Genomic DNA, 18,347 nt, shown 5'->3' with positions numbered 1-18,347 from the left:
CATGTTTGGTCCTCGTAACTCATTCACGGCTCAAGTTTGACACTATCTTAGCTGTACCTCAGCCTTCTTAGCCTCGATCTCGAGATCCTCAAGATCCTTGCCCGTAGTCTGTAGGAGTCCAAGCCGCTCCTCATGCTGACAAGCCAACACAGCAAGCGTCGAAGATTTCCACAGGGGAACACGGCGGCTGGGACGATTGCTAAATATACTTAAGATAGCGAACAAAATTGCGAACGCCTCAATCAAAATCGGGACAATGAAGTACCTCCAGCGGATGAAAACATGTGGCTCGCTCTGTCTTATCTCTCCATGCGCGGCCAGGGTATTTGGACCGTAGCGCATATACATCGACATGCCATTCGCCATTTTGTCGAATCGGTCACCAAGATCCACGTCTCCAGATAGAGCGGTGGCAAACCCAAGGTTCTGACCGCGCACATTCCCCGTGATCCAGTCGCTGACCACTGTCGTTGACTGGAAGAAAGCTGCCAGCGAGGTGATAGTACCATATGTCATTTCGAGCGCAGGAATATGGAGATCACCATTCGTTGTCTCATTGGTGTATATGTAATTGAAATTCAGGTCTGTTGAGTTCCCCTTGAGCGCCCAGGGATTCTTCACGCCGAAGTCAACCTCCCGCTTTACCACAGAGAAATCACTACCATTGGCCCTGGCACCTGTGTATTCGTGGGCCGTGAGAGAGAGAGAGCATTCTGTGATGTTCGGGTTTGTCAATTGGAAACTACCGCCCATGGTCGATCTGTAGATTCCGAATCGTATGATTTCGGGAAAGGATGGTCCCATTCCATATGCTAATTTGTCGAGCACCGAGGAAGTATTCATGTTGTATGTTGTCCCCGAATCGGTGAATACATGGCGAGTTGTAAGGTTGACTCCGCCTGGTGTTGTCATGTTGCATATGTTCTGGACAGATATTTTACCGCAGGTGGCTGTTTGCAATGTTTCCTGGGTGACGTTCCTGCACTCGGTTTTGTATCCAAGTGATATGTACGATGAGGGCCAGTCACACAACCCAGGGCATTTGAAGGATTCTGTGGTATTGAGGCCATACAGGCCCTGGATGATGGCGGACTGCATACCGGGATCCTGCTGGACGTTTTCTAGTTAAAAGCACGTTAGCTACAGAGCTTGTTTCCGTTGTGTACTGTGTTGACAATTCTTACCGATATAAGCATTGCCAAGGTCCCGTGTCAGTGTAGTGTCGATGTAACTGTGCGCATATCCGAAGCTAGCGGTATTAGAAGGAGTGATGATGTCTCGCTGCTCAATCAGGACGACCTGTTGCGCGAATGGCGAGAAAGCAAGTCGCAAGATCGTGATAAATGCGCCAATGGTGGCTAGATTCCACTTGACCGCGGTAAGCAGCAGAATAGATCCCCAAACACCGCGACTGGCTCCGTCAAATGTTTCAAGGTCCTCGAGTTTCCGAGGCCCATTCTTGAAGTGAAGCCATTTAGACTGTCCAATGAACGTGCTCACCCCGTGCATCAACGCCGTAGTGCATGCAGTTGTCAGGATAGAAACTGACGCGTTGAGAGAGACACCGGCGCGCCAAGCAGAGAGAGGCTTTTTGTCCATATACCAGAAGATAACGGCAATGGCAATGAGGAGGCCAAGGGCCAGGATGGAACTAATCGATTCTAAAAGCCATTCGCTGCGGGAGTACACCGCATGGCGTTTATACTCAGGAGTCGCACTCTGTGTCTCGGACCCTAGTTCAGAAACCTGGGGACCATCATATGGGTGAGCTTTCTGGTGACTGTCAACTGTCATGGTGACAGCCTGTGTGGATTATTGGAATTTCCAGGGAGTTGACACGGAAATGAGAGCCCAATAGCATTATTGAAGGACCCAGATTGATTTATACCTAATATGTTTTCGTCATTATAATCAGCCGCAGGGGGTTTGGGTGCAAGGCTGTAACAGTACTTTTCTTTTAGTGGGGGCCTGCAAGGGTTCAATTTCGCAGATCTCAACATCTGGTGATAAGAAACTGTACCCTCTCGCATGCCAAGCGGTATAAAGTAGCTATCTCAGTTGAGAAAAATACATATATTATTCTAATGTTCCAAAAGCTACGCCGGTTACTACGGAGTATTTCCAGTGTACGGAGTACTTTTCTTTGAAAAGGGACCCCCAAATAGGAAATTCTCCAACATCACAAAGCCTTCAGGGTCGGGAAAAATATTTCCTGTCTTCTCAGTTCTCGTATTCCCCCACCCAAGCCACAACGCTAAGAGGCCGTAGCGTAGTCTTTCTTCTTGGCCCCGGTAAGCATTGCAATGTCAACCTATCACTTACTGTGTACACTTAACAGGGGCCAAATCCTAGGGTCATCTGAGGCATCCGACATTTGTGGATTACAATATCCGGAGATACTCCGGCACCTCTTATATCGTCTATACATACTTCCTATAACGGCTAGTGGCTTGGCTCCGAGACACATCTATATTTCCTACGTAGTTCGCGATAAATCCGTCGCTCATTTCACGAACCCAAAAGCTAGATCCTTTTCCAAGGCCTCCTTTTTTTTTTGCCTACCTATTTCCCTATACAGAGTAATGTTTTACATGGTTCAAAAACTGGAATATGGGATTTGGGTGGGGTGTGAGCGGCCCCCAATACGAGAAAACCCTGTGGCTAGCTGATTGACAATCAGGCCTGCATGAATATAAATTAGCGTTATGCTGGGATGTCCGATGTGTGCGAAACGACAAGGCCAACGAACGCGAGTTGGGGGCGGGCCGTTGTCCAGGCCCAGCTCTGATTCTTACCATTGGATGATAATCGACGAAAATCCACATACACTATTCCTTTTTAATCTTCGTGCATTCTAGCTATCCTAATTCAGGCTACTAACATAGAGGATGATTAAAGCTGACGCCCAGGTACCGAGGAGAACAGTGTTGACTTGCCAAGTGAATCGACTCAACCGTGCTTATTATTTTGTTCTTGGCGAGACATGGAGAGTTCAGCCGCGTTTAGGCCGTTGAGCATTTGAATGTGCCCTTATCTACAAAGATGAAGCCCTGTCAATAAAGTTACATTCAACGTTTGCTCTTCACTGGGGAGTTCATTACATCTCCAGAATTATGTTACTCCTTCACTATCTCGTAGGGTACGCCCTCTTATATTTACAGGGAGCCGCAGCACTTCCACAGGGAATAACCTCATCCGAAGTCTCGAACGTAACATCAGCTACACCCGCAGGGACGTCCATTGGAGAAGATGGAAGACACTGTGATTTTACTAAAATGGAGGATTTCTTCCATCACGCTCACAAGAACAATCTAAACATTACCTTGGAGGTCCAGAAGTGCCAGAACCTGTGCCTACTCACATATGGGGTGGGAAACCCTGATCTTTCAGGGATCGGTGTAAGTTCACCATATATTTTCTCCGTTTTCTCTATAAACACTGTAGCTAACCTATTATGCCTGCTATTCTAGATGATGTACGCATACAGTATACAAACCGGCCTAACCATCCTCGTCGGTCCCGTTTATCGTATACTCTATCTCACCCTAGCGCCAGCGAGCAGCTTCATCCGAGACTTAAAAGACGTTCAAATGAATTTCTTCTCTTCAAATGGCTTCTTCGTCGGTTCCTCCGCCATAGCCACGCTTGCAAATCTGTCGCAGAACCCATCCACCTTTGAGATTGCCGAAATGCAGGCCATGGCATTCCTCCAAGTCAACAGCATCCTCGTCACCTTCTTCTGTATGGTCGTCGCGCAGCCAATGTCACGTTGGGCCGCGCGAGTGCTACTCTATTTTGCCGTGTTTGTCCTCGTGATCGTCGCCCTAGGCAAAAGCAACCTAGGTAGTGACAGTAGGGCAAACTGGAGACTTGCCTCTGACGGCTGCGCACACAGTTCAACGGACTACAGCGTCATCAACCCAGTTCCATATCCATCATGGACTGTCGCTATCTTTGCTGTTGCGGGTACAGCCGCGTTCTGGTTACAATCTCTCAAGGAGAAATTCCAGGCGGACAAGGTGCACAGGTCGATGTTCAGGGTGATGATGCTATTTTGGATCTTGTTGACTGGAGTCTTGACTGCGTGCATGATTCTCGGCCTCACGATGATGTGGCGACAACGAAAGCATCTGCGAAGTGTCGCGAGAGACCAATTTGAAGATGACCAGTGGGGATTCGGGCAGATTGCTGCCCTGACAATTTGGGCCCCGATACCCGTTGAATTGCTTTATATTCTAAATGGTGAGGAAATCGTACTTCTTAGTGACATTTGATTAAGCTAACACGTGCATTTTGTTACAGACCTGGCCCAGCGAAAATCCGAAAGTTGGAATCGCTTGAATCAGAGAATTAGCCTTTACTTTTCCCCGAAGGCGTTGCAGGAAGACCAGATTACATATTCCAGCCCGCAACCCGAAATGAAGCAGGGCGGAAGTTGAGGCCTGATCGAAGCTGGAATACAAATGCGAAATGATGAACCTTTAATTCAACAAGATAGGAACTTGTAAGAATCACCAAGGACTCAGTGTGGTGAATAATTATAGCTAGAATATCAACATCACATTGCAGATGATAATTTGACCATTGCGTCCCCGTCTCGAATGTCCAATCTACAAGAGAAACCAGGATGTCAGTAACCTGCATTATTAGCGCGTGTATCCAGTAATGCACTTACCGCTACCCATATTATGAGGCTGCTCAGTAGATCAGGTTTTAGGTTGGTTCAGATATAGCGAAATATTAGCTTCTCCCCTCGACGGGCACGCCAACTATTTGTCGCGTTCATCAATTCAGGACACCCTCGAACAACCCATTGGTATTTCTTCAGAAACGACTCGGTCACCTCCCAATTTTGCATATTCCAAGGCTCCCCCCACACAAGCAGCCCTGTATCCATTGTCGACTCCCCCCAGAAACCCATGATATCGTGACAGAGCTGCGCGTCATCCCAGTTATCCTCAGCTTCGATAAGGTTATCGCGCATTTTAGGGAAGGGAAAGAAATCCAGCCATGGGTGATGCTTTATTGTTTTCTGAATTCGGGTGGGTTGTAGGTTGGCTGGAATGAGGCTGGTATTGTCCGGGGTGGAAGGGTTGTGTGGCAAAGCTGTATTGAACGGTGAAATAGCGTCATCATCCATCCAGTTCTCTGACGAACCGATCAACCGCAAGTTGTGGGTGAATGCTCGAAAGACATTAACCCTAGTCAACGTTATGAGATGATCGGCGGTCGGAATTCCTCGTATATAGCTTTCATACGCCGACTTGGCAAATTTTTCCAATAGATCTTGTAGAGTTTCATGATTGCGGTAGAGACGGACTGGCGGGTTGTCTTGGGAAGGGCGGTTTTGTAATTGGGTGGTAGGGGTTGAATGGGGGGATGGTACTAGGCTCTTAGGGTGGACATCTTTGGTTGAAGCTAGTCGCTTGCGTTTTCCTGGACAATGTTAGTTAGCCTAAGAACAGATTGCAGCGAATGCGACGTACGGTAAGCCCTCTGGTTTATGCGGTTTTGTCGCCGACGGCGTTCGATCGGGTCTGTCAATCCAGACCAATCGTCCGTCACTTGCTCTGCGTCATCGGAGACGGAGATTATATGATCACTTTTGAGTGTCTCAGTCATTCTGGCTATAAGAACTAGTGTGTGCGCTTTGTGCTTAGCAGATGACAATTTTGGAGATGGCTCCCGCTGTACCAGAAAGAAACAAAACTTGCAAGTGCTTGGCGATCGGAGTTTATCACGGAGTTAAGACATGACGTTCAAGTATTGATCAGCACTTGGATTTAGATGGATGATTTTAGAAATATATCAATGGTCTTGGCATTTCATTTGAAAGTTTTTTTTCCCAAGTAGACAAACAGCAACATAGGGCCATCATGCTCTTATTTAAACTCTGCGTACGCAAAATCTGCTGGGGCCAGGCATCGTTGGCGCTCTCCAAATGCATACAGCCCCAGCATCATGCCAGTAAAGTTGGCACCAACTGGAGGTGCGGCCGTAGCAGCACTGTTAGAAACTGACCCAATCCAGTGGATGTCGGACTCTGTATCTTCATGATACCCAAATCGATACTCAGTGCCACAGTCAATTGTGAGAGTGACAGCAGTGTTCGTATCCAATCTGTGCTCTACCATGTCACCCTCTGATGGTCGAAAACGGATAAAGCGGCCCTTGCTATCCTTCCTGATACCGATGCTGCTATATGTAAAATAGTTCAACCAGACCACTGTGCCAGCCTCGGTTTCTTCTACTGTCGGCTGAAAGGAGAGCATCGTTTGCCACCTGCAGTGCCGGTGGGTTTGCTTGCGAAGGAACATGGTTGGGCTGGCTGGCACTGACAGATTGTAAGGCCCTCCATAGAGACGAAGGTGATTGGGGTGCTCCGTAAGTGAGTAATCATTTACGAAGGGCGTGTCTATCTTCTGGTTAGGTCTGCTCAGGCCGGTTCATTGTTCGGGACTCACTTTTTCGATACCAACCAACTTGCATTTGTGTCTCTGAAAATTCATCTCTCCAAGATACCGCGATATTGAATTCGTAAAGACCAGGGCCATAGGAGTTAAGACTGATTTTCTGGCCTCCATTGATCACAGGCCAGTCATCTTTCCATTCCAAAGGAACTAGAAATGTCTCTCGGCCTAGGAAAGTTAATATAATAACCAGCCAGTACTTCTAGACATCATACCTAGTACTGATTCTTCCCACGTATCTCCCTTTCTTACAGGACGAACGCCGAGAACAACAGCCCACCATTGTCCTTTGGTATCCTCAACTAGGTCAGCATGCCCAGTGTTCTGCACTTCGTCCTCAACGCCATTGCGCCAGAGAGGGTTATTTGGTCCAAGCTCCCACGGTCCCAATGGACCGACCTCGCTGCGGTTCACCCATTCGCTATGGCCACTTTCAGTGCCGCCTTCTGCTGTAAACAAATACCAATAACGACCGCGTTTGAAAATATGTGATCCCTCGGAAACACCAGAAGAGGACTCCCGGATCAATTTAGGTGCAGAGGTCGAATGCCCAGTGGCCAGATCAACGGTGCATATATGAATCGCAAAATCTTTCAACTTAGCACCAGCAGTTGGCTGGGTCTTTCGGTAGGTAGACGATAAATACACGGTTCCATCATCATCCCAGAAAAGCTATAGCATTCAACCGTCATTCTTATTATCCATACGGGAGGTAATATCTTTGGTGAAACTCACATCTTGGTCAAACCCAACTTGATCAAAATAGATTGGATCAGACCATGTCTTATCATTCCATATATCAGTGGTTTTGACGTAAAATCCCTGTGGCCAAACTCGGTCATCCTGTTGAGGACGGTAGCGCTGGAAGCTTGCAGCCATGATATAGTAAACCCCCGCATGATAACGAATTGTGGTTGCCCATACGCCTCCTCCGGGTTCTGGAGTATGGATTTGAAGCTGGCTGGTTCGTGTCAACGCATGACCAATCAATCTCCATTGAATCAAATCTTGGCTGTGGTAAATGGGAACTCCAGGGAAGTATTCAAATGTGGAGGTGACCAAGAAAAAGTCTTTACCGACGCGAATAATCGATGGATCGGGGTTAAACCCCGGGATGATGGGGTTAACGTAACTCATTGCTGTTAAAAATATATCGACTTAACGACACCATCAGTTGGCTTATATGTAATTGAATATATCGTGATTGGTGGAAAAAGAACAGCCGTAAAATCGAAATTGTGGCGGGGGTTCGTACTTTAGAAGGATTGTTAGGGGTAGAATACTGATATATATAGAACCCACGAGATGGTTCAATGATCTAACACTTTTTTCATGCAGACTTCGAATTTAAATGCATCTATTAAGGAGAATGGACTCAACAAAATCTCAAGCGATATACGTCAATCGGAAAATTTTTTAAAGCTCTGATCACAGAGTGCAGGCCTTCGTGACCACTCAATAATAGAATACATACAAAATATCCGTGGATAGCCTCATAGATATGACTAGTCCAAGAATAGAGCAAAACAAACTGCAAACGGCCTCTGATAATCCAAGTTACCGAAGTTTTGCCGAAGGATTGTGGGGGAACGTCATCCCCTCATCTCAATCCGGAAATGCGGGTTGAATCACCGCGCCAAGGATTTTGGGCTTGATATTTCATTCCTCTTCATCTGCTTCTCAAATTCACACAAATAACATATGGCAACTACCACTGTAATGCAAAATTCGCGCGAAAGTGTTATCGCCCTTGAGGCTCTGCCTCGTTCCCAGTCAGACATAGGTCCATCTTCGGAACCCCCCGACAGCTTTCCGATATTGGAGAAATGGAATCAACCCCGTGTCAATGTTAGTCGGACTTTTGCAACACTCTGGTCATTCCTGGTAATGGGTGCGAATGATGCAGCCTATGGTGTAAGTTGAGATGGCCTAGGAGCACAGTTTGATTCCAATGGTTCGGGATATTTATTGACTGTTTGCAGGCTCTAATTCCATATGTAAGATGAAGTCCCCTAAAATTGACGATATTCTGTCTCATTCAATATACAGCTGGAATCATACTACCATCTATCATATACGATCGTATCTCTCGTTTTCTTGTCGCCTCTGGTAGGTTATACACTCGCCGCGTTTCTCAATCACCGCATCCACTATACACTAGGTCAGCGCGGTGTGGCCATTATCGGACCAGCTTGTCATCTTATTGCCTATGTTATCAACTGCGTTCACCCCCCGTACCCGGTGCTGGTGGTTGCGTTCATCTTTGCAGGATTGGGAAATGGCCTAGAGGATGCTGCATGGAATGCATGGATGGGTAACATGGCCAATGCAAATGAGCTATTGGGAGTGTTGCATGGCGTCTATGGAGCCGGTGCCGTTCTGAGTCCTTTGATCGCAACCTCCATGATTGCCAAGGGTGGTCTGCCGTGGTATTACTTTTATTATGTCATGGTGAGTGAAGATTCCACGCAGATATTTGATCTCAAGTTAATAGTCAGGTCGGATGTGCGGCTATCGAATTGGTGGTTTCTGGCACATGCTTCTGGAAATCAACTGCCGCCGATTTCCGCGCGTCCACTGCACCATCAGCGGATGAGACTAAAAAAGGTGGCTTGAGAGATGCACTCTTCAAGCGCCCGGCCGCCCGGGTAACCTGGCTCTGCGCATTGTTCTTGCTGGGATACGTTGGAGTAGAAGTTGCGCTGGGAGGCTGGATTGTTACCTTTATGATCCGAGTTCGACAAGGTAGTGCGTTTGCTAGCGGAATGACGGCCACTGGGTTTTGGCTAGGTATCACGGTGGGACGGGTGATTTTGGGGTTCGTGACACCCCGCGTCGGCGAGAAAGTCGCAGTTTCGGTGAGTATCACGTTGCTTTGCGACAGAACGAAACTGATTTCCACTAGGTATACATTGTTTGCTCCATGGGATTTGCTTTGATTCTATGGCTTGTGCCTCAGTTTTATGCGTCGGCGGTGGCAGTGTCGCTGCAAGGCTTTTTCTTGGGCCCCCTTTTCCCAGGGGCAGTTGTAATGGTTACCAAGCTACTTCCTCGGCATTTGCATGTAACCTCAATAGGGTTTGTCGCTGCCTTTGGGGGTAGCGGGGCCGCCATTCTCCCCTTTGCGGTTGGTGTGCTTGCACAAGCTAAGGGAGTTAAAGTGCTGCAGCCATTTATCGTGGCCTTGTCTGGTGCCATTCTCATCACGTGGCTGGGATTGCCGCGGGTGTCCAAGGTCAGACATGATTAATAGATAAACTCACATGTTGACATGTGAAATTGATTCGGAAACTTTTTGTTATCAGATCCGATTCTTTATCTCGGGCTTTTCGCCTATCCCGTATCCAATGCACCCCGTTCCACGTGATTCTTTTTCGCCGATTGAGAAATCGATTGTATGACCTATTTGCAACAAATTAGCGTAGTCAAGTGTCAAGTGTAAAATACCTTCAAACCGAGGTCATCTTACAGAATCCTTCCAACGGCATACCCTTCGTCACTTAAAGGCCCGATGATCGGCCTATGCTTTCGGGACCGGTTCACCCGTGAAAGAGAACCGAATGCATACATTCTGTAGGGATGTATATTTTTCTCCCCGCTTCCCCATATCAAACTTAGTCGGAATATGCGGGGGTGAGTTGAGAGTTAATAAATTTGTCCATAACTAGGTAATCGAATGGATCTTAATGGTCTCTCAAGTGCAAAAAGACCTCGGGAAAGCTTGAAAGTTCCCCGGGCCCATGGCTCCGGCCCTGGGGCCCGGAAGATCGCGCCTTCTTAGTCATCCATTTTAAGCCGAGGCTCTTTCCCAATTGAGACCCTCGGCCCTTCCGCGGTTCCTCCTTCTTTCTGGGGTTCATAACCCCATCTTTCCCCATCTCTCTCTTCCATCTAGTAACCACTTCTTTTTTATTTCACAATGCCAACACCTCCTCCTGATTGGGTTAAGGCCCTGAAGCCGGCTGGTCCGCAAGGATCTGAGCTCCTCCAGCAGGAGCGTGCTCAATCCAATGTCAACGTTGAAAGATTATCCGAGTATCTGCACACAAAGGAAACCTTGGAGCGACGAGCATCCATCCTAGCTCTTTTGCAGCCGGAAAAAGTATTCGATAAATCTCAAAATCATACTTTGGGCCGTGTAGAGCGGCTCCAGCGGGCACTTGCCAAGGGCAAGCGCCTCCAACAGCTCTCGGTAGAGCACAAATGGACAATGGAAGAATTCCATGCAGCCAATGACTTGGTTGGCGAACCTACTCCGTATGCTCTGCACGCCAGTATGTTCTTGGTAAGTGAATTGGACCCCTTTTCTCCAATGAATCCAATCCAACTAACCACTTTGATCGTTATTTAGGTGACTCTGCGGGAACAAGGCACCCCCGAGCAGCACAAACTGTTCCTCGAGCGCGCAGAAAAATACCAGATCATCGGTTGCTACGCACAAACTGAATTGGGCCACGGATCGAACGTGCGAGGTTTGGAAACCACTGCCACCTGGAACTCCGACGATAAGACATTTACCATCAATTCCCCAACATTGACTGCCTCGAAGTGGTGGATTGGATCTCTCGGTCGCACCGCCAACCATGCTGTCGTTATGGCCCAGCTGATTATTGATGGCAAGAACTACGGTCCTCACCCATTCGTGGTGCAGATCCGCGACCTCGAAACCCATCAGCCATTGGATAATGTATATGTGGGCGATATTGGCCCCAAGTTTGGCTACAAGTAAGTTTAATCTCAATCACTGGCTAGCACCGAGACTAACGACCTACTTTAGCACTATGGATAATGGTTTCCTGCTGTTCAACAACGTGAAGGTACCCCACATCAGCATGCTGGCCCGTTTCTGTCAGGTCAACAAAGAGACAAACCAATACGCTAAGCCCGCGATGCCGTCTCTTGTATTCGGTACTATGACCTGGGTTCGCGCCAACATTGTTCTGGATGCCGGCGGTGTTCTGGCCCGTGGTGTCACTATTGCTACCCGATACTGTGCGGTTCGGAGACAGTTCCAGGACCGTGATTCGGACCCACACGCGGGTGAGACCCAAGTGCTGAACTATAAGATGGTGCAGGTGCGCCTGCTACCCCTATTAGCATCCATGTACGCCCTTCATTTCACTGGTCGTGGCATGATGCGCCTGTATGAGGAGAATCAAAGTCGTATGAAGGCAGCCAGCTCGCCCGACCAGGAGTCACGCGGTGCTGGACCCGAGCAGCTCCGCGCCGGTGCGAACCTCCTTGCAGATTTGCATGCTACATCATGTGGTCTTAAGGCTCTGGCTAGTACCACTGCTGGTGAGGGTTTGGAGATCTGCCGCCGCGCATGTGGTGGTCATGGATACAGCAGCTACAGCGGCATTGGACCGGCTTACGCAGACTATCTGCCCACACTCACCTGGGAAGGTGATAACTATATGTTGACCCAACAGGTTGCACGTTATGTATGTCACAGTCCTTTCTACCATTCTAATTACTTAAGACTAACACCAACAGCTTCTCAAATCTGCCCGAGCTGTCCTGGCTGGTAAGTCAGCTGGTAACGACACTAGCAAGATCCTCCAGGCATACCTCGACCGACGCGATAAGGGAGCTTCGTTCGATGTGCTTGCTGAGGACAAGGACATTGTAGATGCGTTTGCATGGCGCACAGCCCATCTGACTTTCGAGGCCCTGAAGCACCGGGATGCTGAGCAACGCTCCTGGAACAGCCTTTTGGTTGACTTCTGGCGCCTGTCTACGGCCCACTCTCAGTACATGATGGTGAAGAACTTCTACGAGGCAGTTTCCTCTCCCCAGCTGTCAGCGGCCTTGGATCCAGAGACTAAGGCAATCATGCACCAACTATTCCGACTCTTCTCTCTGCACACTCTGGAGCGCGAAGCCGCTGAGTTCTTCGCTTCCGGTGCCGTGACTGTGCGACAAATCACCCTGACTCGCACTACTGCGGTGCTAAAGCTGCTCGATGAGATCCGCCCGCACGCTGTCCGATTAGTCGATGCGTGGGCGATTCCAGACTGGCATCTGGACAGCAGTCTGGGTCGCTATGACGGCAAGGTGTACGAGGATCTGTTCCGTCGGGCAAGCGAGGAGAACCCTGTTAACGACTTGGTGTTTGACCCTTACCCATGGAATGCGGCGGTGCTCAAGAATGAGCCCGCCAAGAGCAAGCTGTAGATTTTTGTTTTGGCGATATACTTGTTCTTCTGATGTATTTTTTATGCCTGTTTGGTTTCGAATATAGACCATAGAGAGATGAGCTATATACCTAGATCTCATAGAATGGCCAATGATTTTGTTGAGTCCTGTTTGTGGTTTAATAGGTGTTCTTCCAATGTCTCTTTAAGCTTGTTAAAGTGCTCACTTTTGAGCTTTCACGTGCCGACTAAGCTTAGATTCTGATCTCTCGCCTAGATGTGACTGTTTCGCTCTGTTTGCTCCGTGGGGAAGTCCGAAACCCTTGGGGAATAGACAGTCCAGTCAATAGCAGTCTTAGGTAGCAGGATACTACCAGACACAGAGAGGTCAATGTAACGATATAAACCTTAAAGTAGATGGATGCAAATGGAAAGAAAGGAAAAGAGAAGAAAATAGTCAAGGATCATGCGGAGCATCGAAAAGGCAATATACCTGTGGAGTACTCCGTATGTAGCTCTAATTTACCCGACCTTTCCCAGTAATATGCTGCTCCGTCTATAAGATGAGCTCAGGCTTAAAGTGCTCCGCAAAAAAGCTCGCGTAACAATCGGACTCCTGCAGAGCCTCTCACGGATAGCGGCAGATTCGGCAAGTCAAAAAGCAAATAGAACACGTTCACGTGAAGAAAAAGTATCTCGAAGAAATAAAAGAGCTAACAAAATAACATCCGATACGGAGCTGACACCGGTGGGCTAGACCTCATCTCCAGAACGCTAACTTCAACCTTGGAACTGTCTACGGGGTTGTCTGGGGATATGACGTTGGCATGCCGATCCATTGCGAGAAACGGGCCGATTTGGAACATCGGGAGGCGAGAAGGGTATGAGATTAGGCAAAATACAAAACGAAGAACGATATTGTCCAAATTAGCCGTCGTGGAAGGTTTCATAACCCCGGGTAAATGATATCTCGGTTAATAAAGGAATTTACCGACTGGTTCTGCTGGGGTATAGAACCAATGACACTGTGGTCCACCCCCGACTTTCCTGCCCCGGGTTTTTCGCTCCGCAATTCACTGTTGATCTTTCCTAGAGGGATCAATCCGGTCCCGGAATCGTACCATGCAACGTCGCGTACCCCGAACATGCCGAAACGTGCATTGACCTGTCGATCTGACGCTACTTTACTTATAAAACGCCTTGCCGCAAGCCCAAAGCTTCGATAACCTTCATGGTCCAACCGCAACCATGTATACTATAACGAATATTTATGGTATGTCAGTTCTGGCTGTTAATAGTCTGTTCGTGACTCTAATATTTTGCAGTGCTGGCTGCCTTTGGCACTATTGGCGGCGCTCTTTTCGGCTTCGATGTCAGGTGTGTACATTCCACATCCCTGTTAATATAGCACGGGGACTAATACGAGCGATAGCTCCATGAGCGCCTGGATTGGCGTTGATACATACACCGATTACTTCGGCTCGCCAGATTCCAACCTCCAGGGCGGAGTACGTTCTCTCCATCTCTAATTACGATTCACATGCTAATATTCCGCCATAGATTACAGCGTCAATGTCCGCCGGTTCATTCGCAGGTTCGATTGCAGCCGGTTGGTTATCAGATATCCTTGGTCGTCGCTATGCATTGATGATCGCCTCTCTTGTTTGGATCGTCGGTGCCATGGTCCAATGCAGTGCCCAAAACGTGACGCATTTAGTCGCCGGTCGTGTCATCAGTGGGCTCGCAGTCGGTGTGACATCCTCTCAAACGTGTGTCTATTTATCCGAACTCGCGCCCGCTCGCATCCGAGGTCGTGTCGTGGGTATTCAACAATGGGCAATCGAATGGGGTATTTTGATCATGTACTTGATCGCATATGGCTGCGTCGTTGGCGTATCTGGACCGGCTGCTTTCCGGATTTGCTGGGGTGTCCAGGCTGTTCCAGGTCTCATTCTGTTTATCGCTTTGTTCTTCTTCCCCGAGTCTCCTCGCTGGCTCGCTTCAAAGGAGCGTTGGGAAGAAGCTTTGGACACACTAGCCATCATTCATGCTAATGGTGATCGCCATGACCCCGTTGTGCAGGTAGAATTCGAAGAAGTCCAAGAGGCCGTGCGTGTTGCGCATGAATCTAAGGATGTCTCATTCCTGGCATTGTTTGGACCTCGTGTTTGGAAGCGCACAATGTGCGGAATGAGTGTTCAAATGTGGCAACAGCTTCTAGGTGGTAATGTTGCCATGTATTATGTGGTTTACATTTTCGAAATGGCTGGCATGGTGAGTTTCTCGTCGAAGGAAAAGCTAGAGCGGTTTTACTAACCAATTACAGACTGGCAACACAACACTGTGGTCCTCCGCTATTCAGTATGTCATCTTTTTGGTGACTACAGGCTTTATGCTCCCCTTCATTGATCGCGTTGGACGAAGAAACCTACTTCTTATCGGATCCGTCACCTGCATGATTGTGCACTTCATCATTGCGGGTGTTATGGCCAGCAAAGGCAATCCCGTTTCAAACGTGAACGGTAATGCCAATTTGACATGGGAGATTAAGGGCAGTGCAGGAATGACAGTCATCGCCTTTTCATACATCTTCACCGGCATCTACGGCCTGACTTGGGTATGTTATATCCTTATATTTGAAACAGACCACATCTAACATTTATAGGCTCCGACTGCTTGGATTTATGCCGCCGAGGTTTTCCCACTGAAGTACCGAGCAAAGGGCGTCGGCTTGTCGGCCGCCACCAACTGGATTTTCAACTTTGCTCTGGCTTACTTTGTGGCACCGGCCTTCCACAATATCCAGTGGAAGACTTATATTATTTTCGGAGTTTTTTGCACGGTTATGACCTTCCACGTGTTCTTCATGTATCCTGAGACCGTGGGTCGGTCGCTTGAAGAGATTGACATTGTCTTCGAGACGGATATCAAGCCATGGCGCACTCACGAAATTGGAGACTTGTTTGGGGAAGAGATCGAGCGCCGTAAGGAGATTGGTGCTAAGGCCGAGGCTGCTGGTGCTACCCATGAAGAGGTGGTTTGAATCGCTGGATGATGGTTCCTGTAACACAGAGGCGACTACCCATATACCATATTATGAATAAATGAACTGAAGCATTCGATAATATACCTTGCAGTAAAAATATCATGTGAAAGTGATTTAAATTGAAAAAGAATCTGGAAGAATGGAAACTCCGTAGTCTAACATGAAGTATCGGGGGTATTGGACCATTCGACAAAATCAACTCGCTGCAAATACATAAACTGGTATATCTCGGAATAGAAAAGCCGTATCAGATGCCTAGAGAGGATATGCTCGGCGTCTAAACTAACAGACAGAACTTATCTCTCCTCGCTAGTCTGTCCTTCGCTATATTGTTCCGCATGTTGAGCGTGGCTCTGGTGAGCCTTACTCTCCTTGTTCAGGAAGCTGGCACGACGGACAGCATCATCCTCAACATCATCCAGAGTACGCAAGAGTTCGCCATTCGGACCATACATGTGGGGCTCATTGTTAGCGAGTGGTACCACATTGAAGACGCTAGTAGTTTTGCGAAATATACGGTCCATCTCTTCTAGCGAGCGCATTGTAGTCTCGGGGAAGAAGAAATAGACGACAGGCACAATGGCAGCATTGCTAAGCCGGGTCAGTACTTCTCAGAACCTAATGATAGAGACAAAGAAAGTACTCACATCACAGCGAAAATGACATAGGTCTTGTAACCAATGTTTTCGAAAGCAACCGGGGTAATCATAACAACTAGGAAGTTCCAGATCCAATTGGATGAAGTCGATAAAGCATTGGCCGGGGCGCGAATCTTCAGTGGGACAATCTCGGCTGGATACAGCCAAGTCATTCCAAGCCAGCCGATGGCGAAGAAGGTGTTGAACACAAACAAAAATACCGTCTGAGCCACACCGGCCTTGACACCTATCGGGGTCTGTTTGTGGCTTGATGAAATACTATCGGCAATAGCAAGCACAGCCATGGAGATCGACATTCCCACAGCACCGAAGAGCATGAGAGTTCGACGACCGAATTTTTCAACAGTGAACACAGCTATCCAGGAGGCGATGAAATACTCCGTTCCGTTACACGCAGAGATAAGACGCGATTTGATGGCATCCAGTCCGACCTGTTGTTCCAGGAGAGTAGGGATATAGTAGGTGATCAAGTTGATGCCGGAGATTTGCTGGAACATCTGGTTGACATATGCCAGCATTGTGCGGTGGAAATGACGATCCTCGCCCATGGTGAACATATCGCGGAATGACCCCGTTGCCATTTCGAGGACCGTGGCTTTGATAGCGGTGAATTCGGTGTCGATGAACAATTCATCGGTCTCGTCGCCCATCAGGCATGCCAGGACTTCTTTTGCTTCTTCCTCACGACCCTTAAGGATGAGCCAACGGGGTGACTCGGGGAGCATCATGACGAAGGCTAGAATGATTGCGGCGAAAAAGATCTGGAAGGCTAGCGGGAATCGCCAGGCGACTTCGTTTGGGTCTGCGAACATCAGGCCGAAATTAATCCAGTAGCTGATTGTGATACCGCATGTGATCATGGCTCCCTCGATCATGACCATCTGGCCTCGTCGATGGGACTTGCAGCATTCTATCTGATGTTAACTTGTATTCATTATTTAGTGTCGGTATCACCAATCCATCACTAGCAATCATCGAGATATGGTGGTGCGAGATGAATCGTTACAGCGAGGCGGGTGATCTCTGGATTGAATTTCGACTTACCAGACTGCCAAGTAGGGACTGTGGATGTATTAATTCCGTTACCTGCAGTTCATGTTAATGGATTACTCTCCATACGCGTCACTCATACTAACCAAACCCAGTTACCAATCGACCGACAATAAGCTGAGCAAGACCGTAAGATGTGCACTGAAGAATAGCACCGATGCACATAATAAAGGAACCAAGAAAGATAGCCTTGCGACGACCCAACATGTTACCGATCCAAATTGTGGGAATCGAGCCTGCGAAACATCCCAGGTTGTACGCTGCGACTGTGATACCTTGTCGGGTGGACTGGTTGCTCTTTGCTGAAGCGGTCCAGCCCTTGGTATACGACTCTAGAGTATTGATTTCGGGAAAGTATTTAACGAAAGAGTCGAGTGTCAGCAAACCGCCGGTAACACCTTGATCATAGCCGAACAGGAGGAAGTCCATGCCGGCTAGAAAACCGATGGCAATCTGGAGATTGGTGCCATTTAGGCCCAAGAACCGTTTGGTCTGCATGTCCACTGAGAATCCTATATATCTTGCATATGCCAGTATATAGAGGGAACCAGTGTGAACAGTCTAAAGAGTATCAAGTCAAAAGGACTCAACGCGGGGAAAACCCGCTTTTAAAAGACTCCGGGGGGTCATAACCTCCATGGGGCCAGGAGAATTTGTTCTTCGTTACATGCATTGTTCACAAGAGACATATGATTGGAAGAGGAATTGATGCTTAGGCCCACTACTTTCCCAAATCAACTCATCTAAGCAAAGAGCAAATTTATAACAATTAGCACAGGTATTGTTTCCGAGTCAACCCAATAACATTTCCACGTCTTTAGAAGACCTGTGTACCCACGCGGCATATAGAGCCAATCAATATCATTTCAACCAGGCTCGGCTTCTCCAGACTTAGTTAGCGGGTTTTGTTGGCGTGCAGGATCACAGCCTGCCGATCACTTTCCCTCATTTCTTGCAAATCGAAACTCTTAGGAAAGTGCCAATT

General features: G+C 48.1%; 7 protein-coding genes across 7 annotated transcripts; 4 read left to right on the top strand and 3 right to left on the bottom strand.

Annotated features, from left to right (window-relative positions):
• Positions 1-42: 42 nt before the first annotated feature.
• Positions 43-1,794, bottom strand: PGRI_087630 (DUF3176 domain-containing protein; the record flags this gene model as incomplete). The annotated part of the gene is made up of 2 exons (XM_040796477.1): positions 43-1,121; positions 1,185-1,794. 2 exons carry the CDS (start codon positions 1,792-1,794, stop codon positions 43-45), a joined length of 1,689 nt encoding a protein of 562 aa, XP_040651015.1.
• Positions 1,795-3,590: 1,796 nt separating this feature from the next.
• On the top strand, positions 3,591-4,274 carry PGRI_087620 (uncharacterized protein; the record flags this gene model as incomplete). The annotated part of the gene is made up of 1 exon (XM_040796476.1): positions 3,591-4,274. One exon carries the CDS (start codon positions 3,591-3,593, stop codon positions 4,272-4,274), a length of 684 nt encoding a protein of 227 aa, XP_040651014.1.
• Positions 4,275-4,723: 449 nt separating this feature from the next.
• Positions 4,724-7,607, bottom strand: PGRI_087610 (Concanavalin A-like lectin/glucanase, subgroup; the record flags this gene model as incomplete). Its single annotated transcript, XM_040796475.1, has 6 exons — positions 4,724-5,436; positions 5,487-5,602; positions 5,902-6,415; positions 6,465-6,638; positions 6,686-7,142; positions 7,206-7,607. The coding sequence occupies 6 exons, from the start codon at positions 7,605-7,607 to the stop codon at positions 4,724-4,726; spliced, it is 2,376 nt and encodes a 791-aa protein (XP_040651013.1).
• A 564-nt stretch (positions 7,608-8,171) lies between these two features.
• Positions 8,172-9,720, top strand: PGRI_087600 (Major facilitator superfamily domain, general substrate transporter; the record flags this gene model as incomplete). The annotated part of the gene is made up of 5 exons (XM_040796474.1): positions 8,172-8,384; positions 8,453-8,467; positions 8,520-8,921; positions 8,969-9,328; positions 9,376-9,720. The coding sequence occupies 5 exons, from the start codon at positions 8,172-8,174 to the stop codon at positions 9,718-9,720; spliced, it is 1,335 nt and encodes a 444-aa protein (XP_040651012.1).
• Positions 9,721-10,389: 669 nt separating this feature from the next.
• Positions 10,390-12,647, top strand: PGRI_087590 (Acyl-CoA oxidase; the record flags this gene model as incomplete). The annotated part of the gene is made up of 4 exons (XM_040796473.1): positions 10,390-10,755; positions 10,822-11,195; positions 11,248-11,914; positions 11,967-12,647. The coding sequence occupies 4 exons, from the start codon at positions 10,390-10,392 to the stop codon at positions 12,645-12,647; spliced, it is 2,088 nt and encodes a 695-aa protein (XP_040651011.1).
• A 1,208-nt stretch (positions 12,648-13,855) lies between these two features.
• Positions 13,856-15,650, top strand: PGRI_087580 (sugar porter family MFS transporter; the record flags this gene model as incomplete). Its single annotated transcript, XM_040796472.1, has 6 exons — positions 13,856-13,880; positions 13,933-13,984; positions 14,040-14,115; positions 14,168-14,881; positions 14,934-15,224; positions 15,273-15,650. The coding sequence occupies 6 exons, from the start codon at positions 13,856-13,858 to the stop codon at positions 15,648-15,650; spliced, it is 1,536 nt and encodes a 511-aa protein (XP_040651010.1).
• A 299-nt stretch (positions 15,651-15,949) lies between these two features.
• On the bottom strand, positions 15,950-17,860 carry PGRI_087570 (sugar porter family MFS transporter; the record flags this gene model as incomplete). The annotated part of the gene is made up of 4 exons (XM_040796471.1): positions 15,950-16,244; positions 16,301-17,222; positions 17,357-17,398; positions 17,449-17,860. 4 exons carry the CDS (start codon positions 17,858-17,860, stop codon positions 15,950-15,952), a joined length of 1,671 nt encoding a protein of 556 aa, XP_040651009.1.
• Positions 17,861-18,347: the final 487 nt, after the last annotated feature.

Source organism: Penicillium griseofulvum (genome assembly GCF_001561935.1).
Source record: "Penicillium griseofulvum strain PG3 chromosome Unknown contig_11, whole genome shotgun sequence".
NCBI lineage: Eukaryota > Fungi > Ascomycota > Eurotiomycetes > Eurotiales > Aspergillaceae > Penicillium > Penicillium griseofulvum.
Note: the sequence above shows the minus strand (reverse complement) of the source record. Positions and strands in the feature narration are given on the sequence as shown.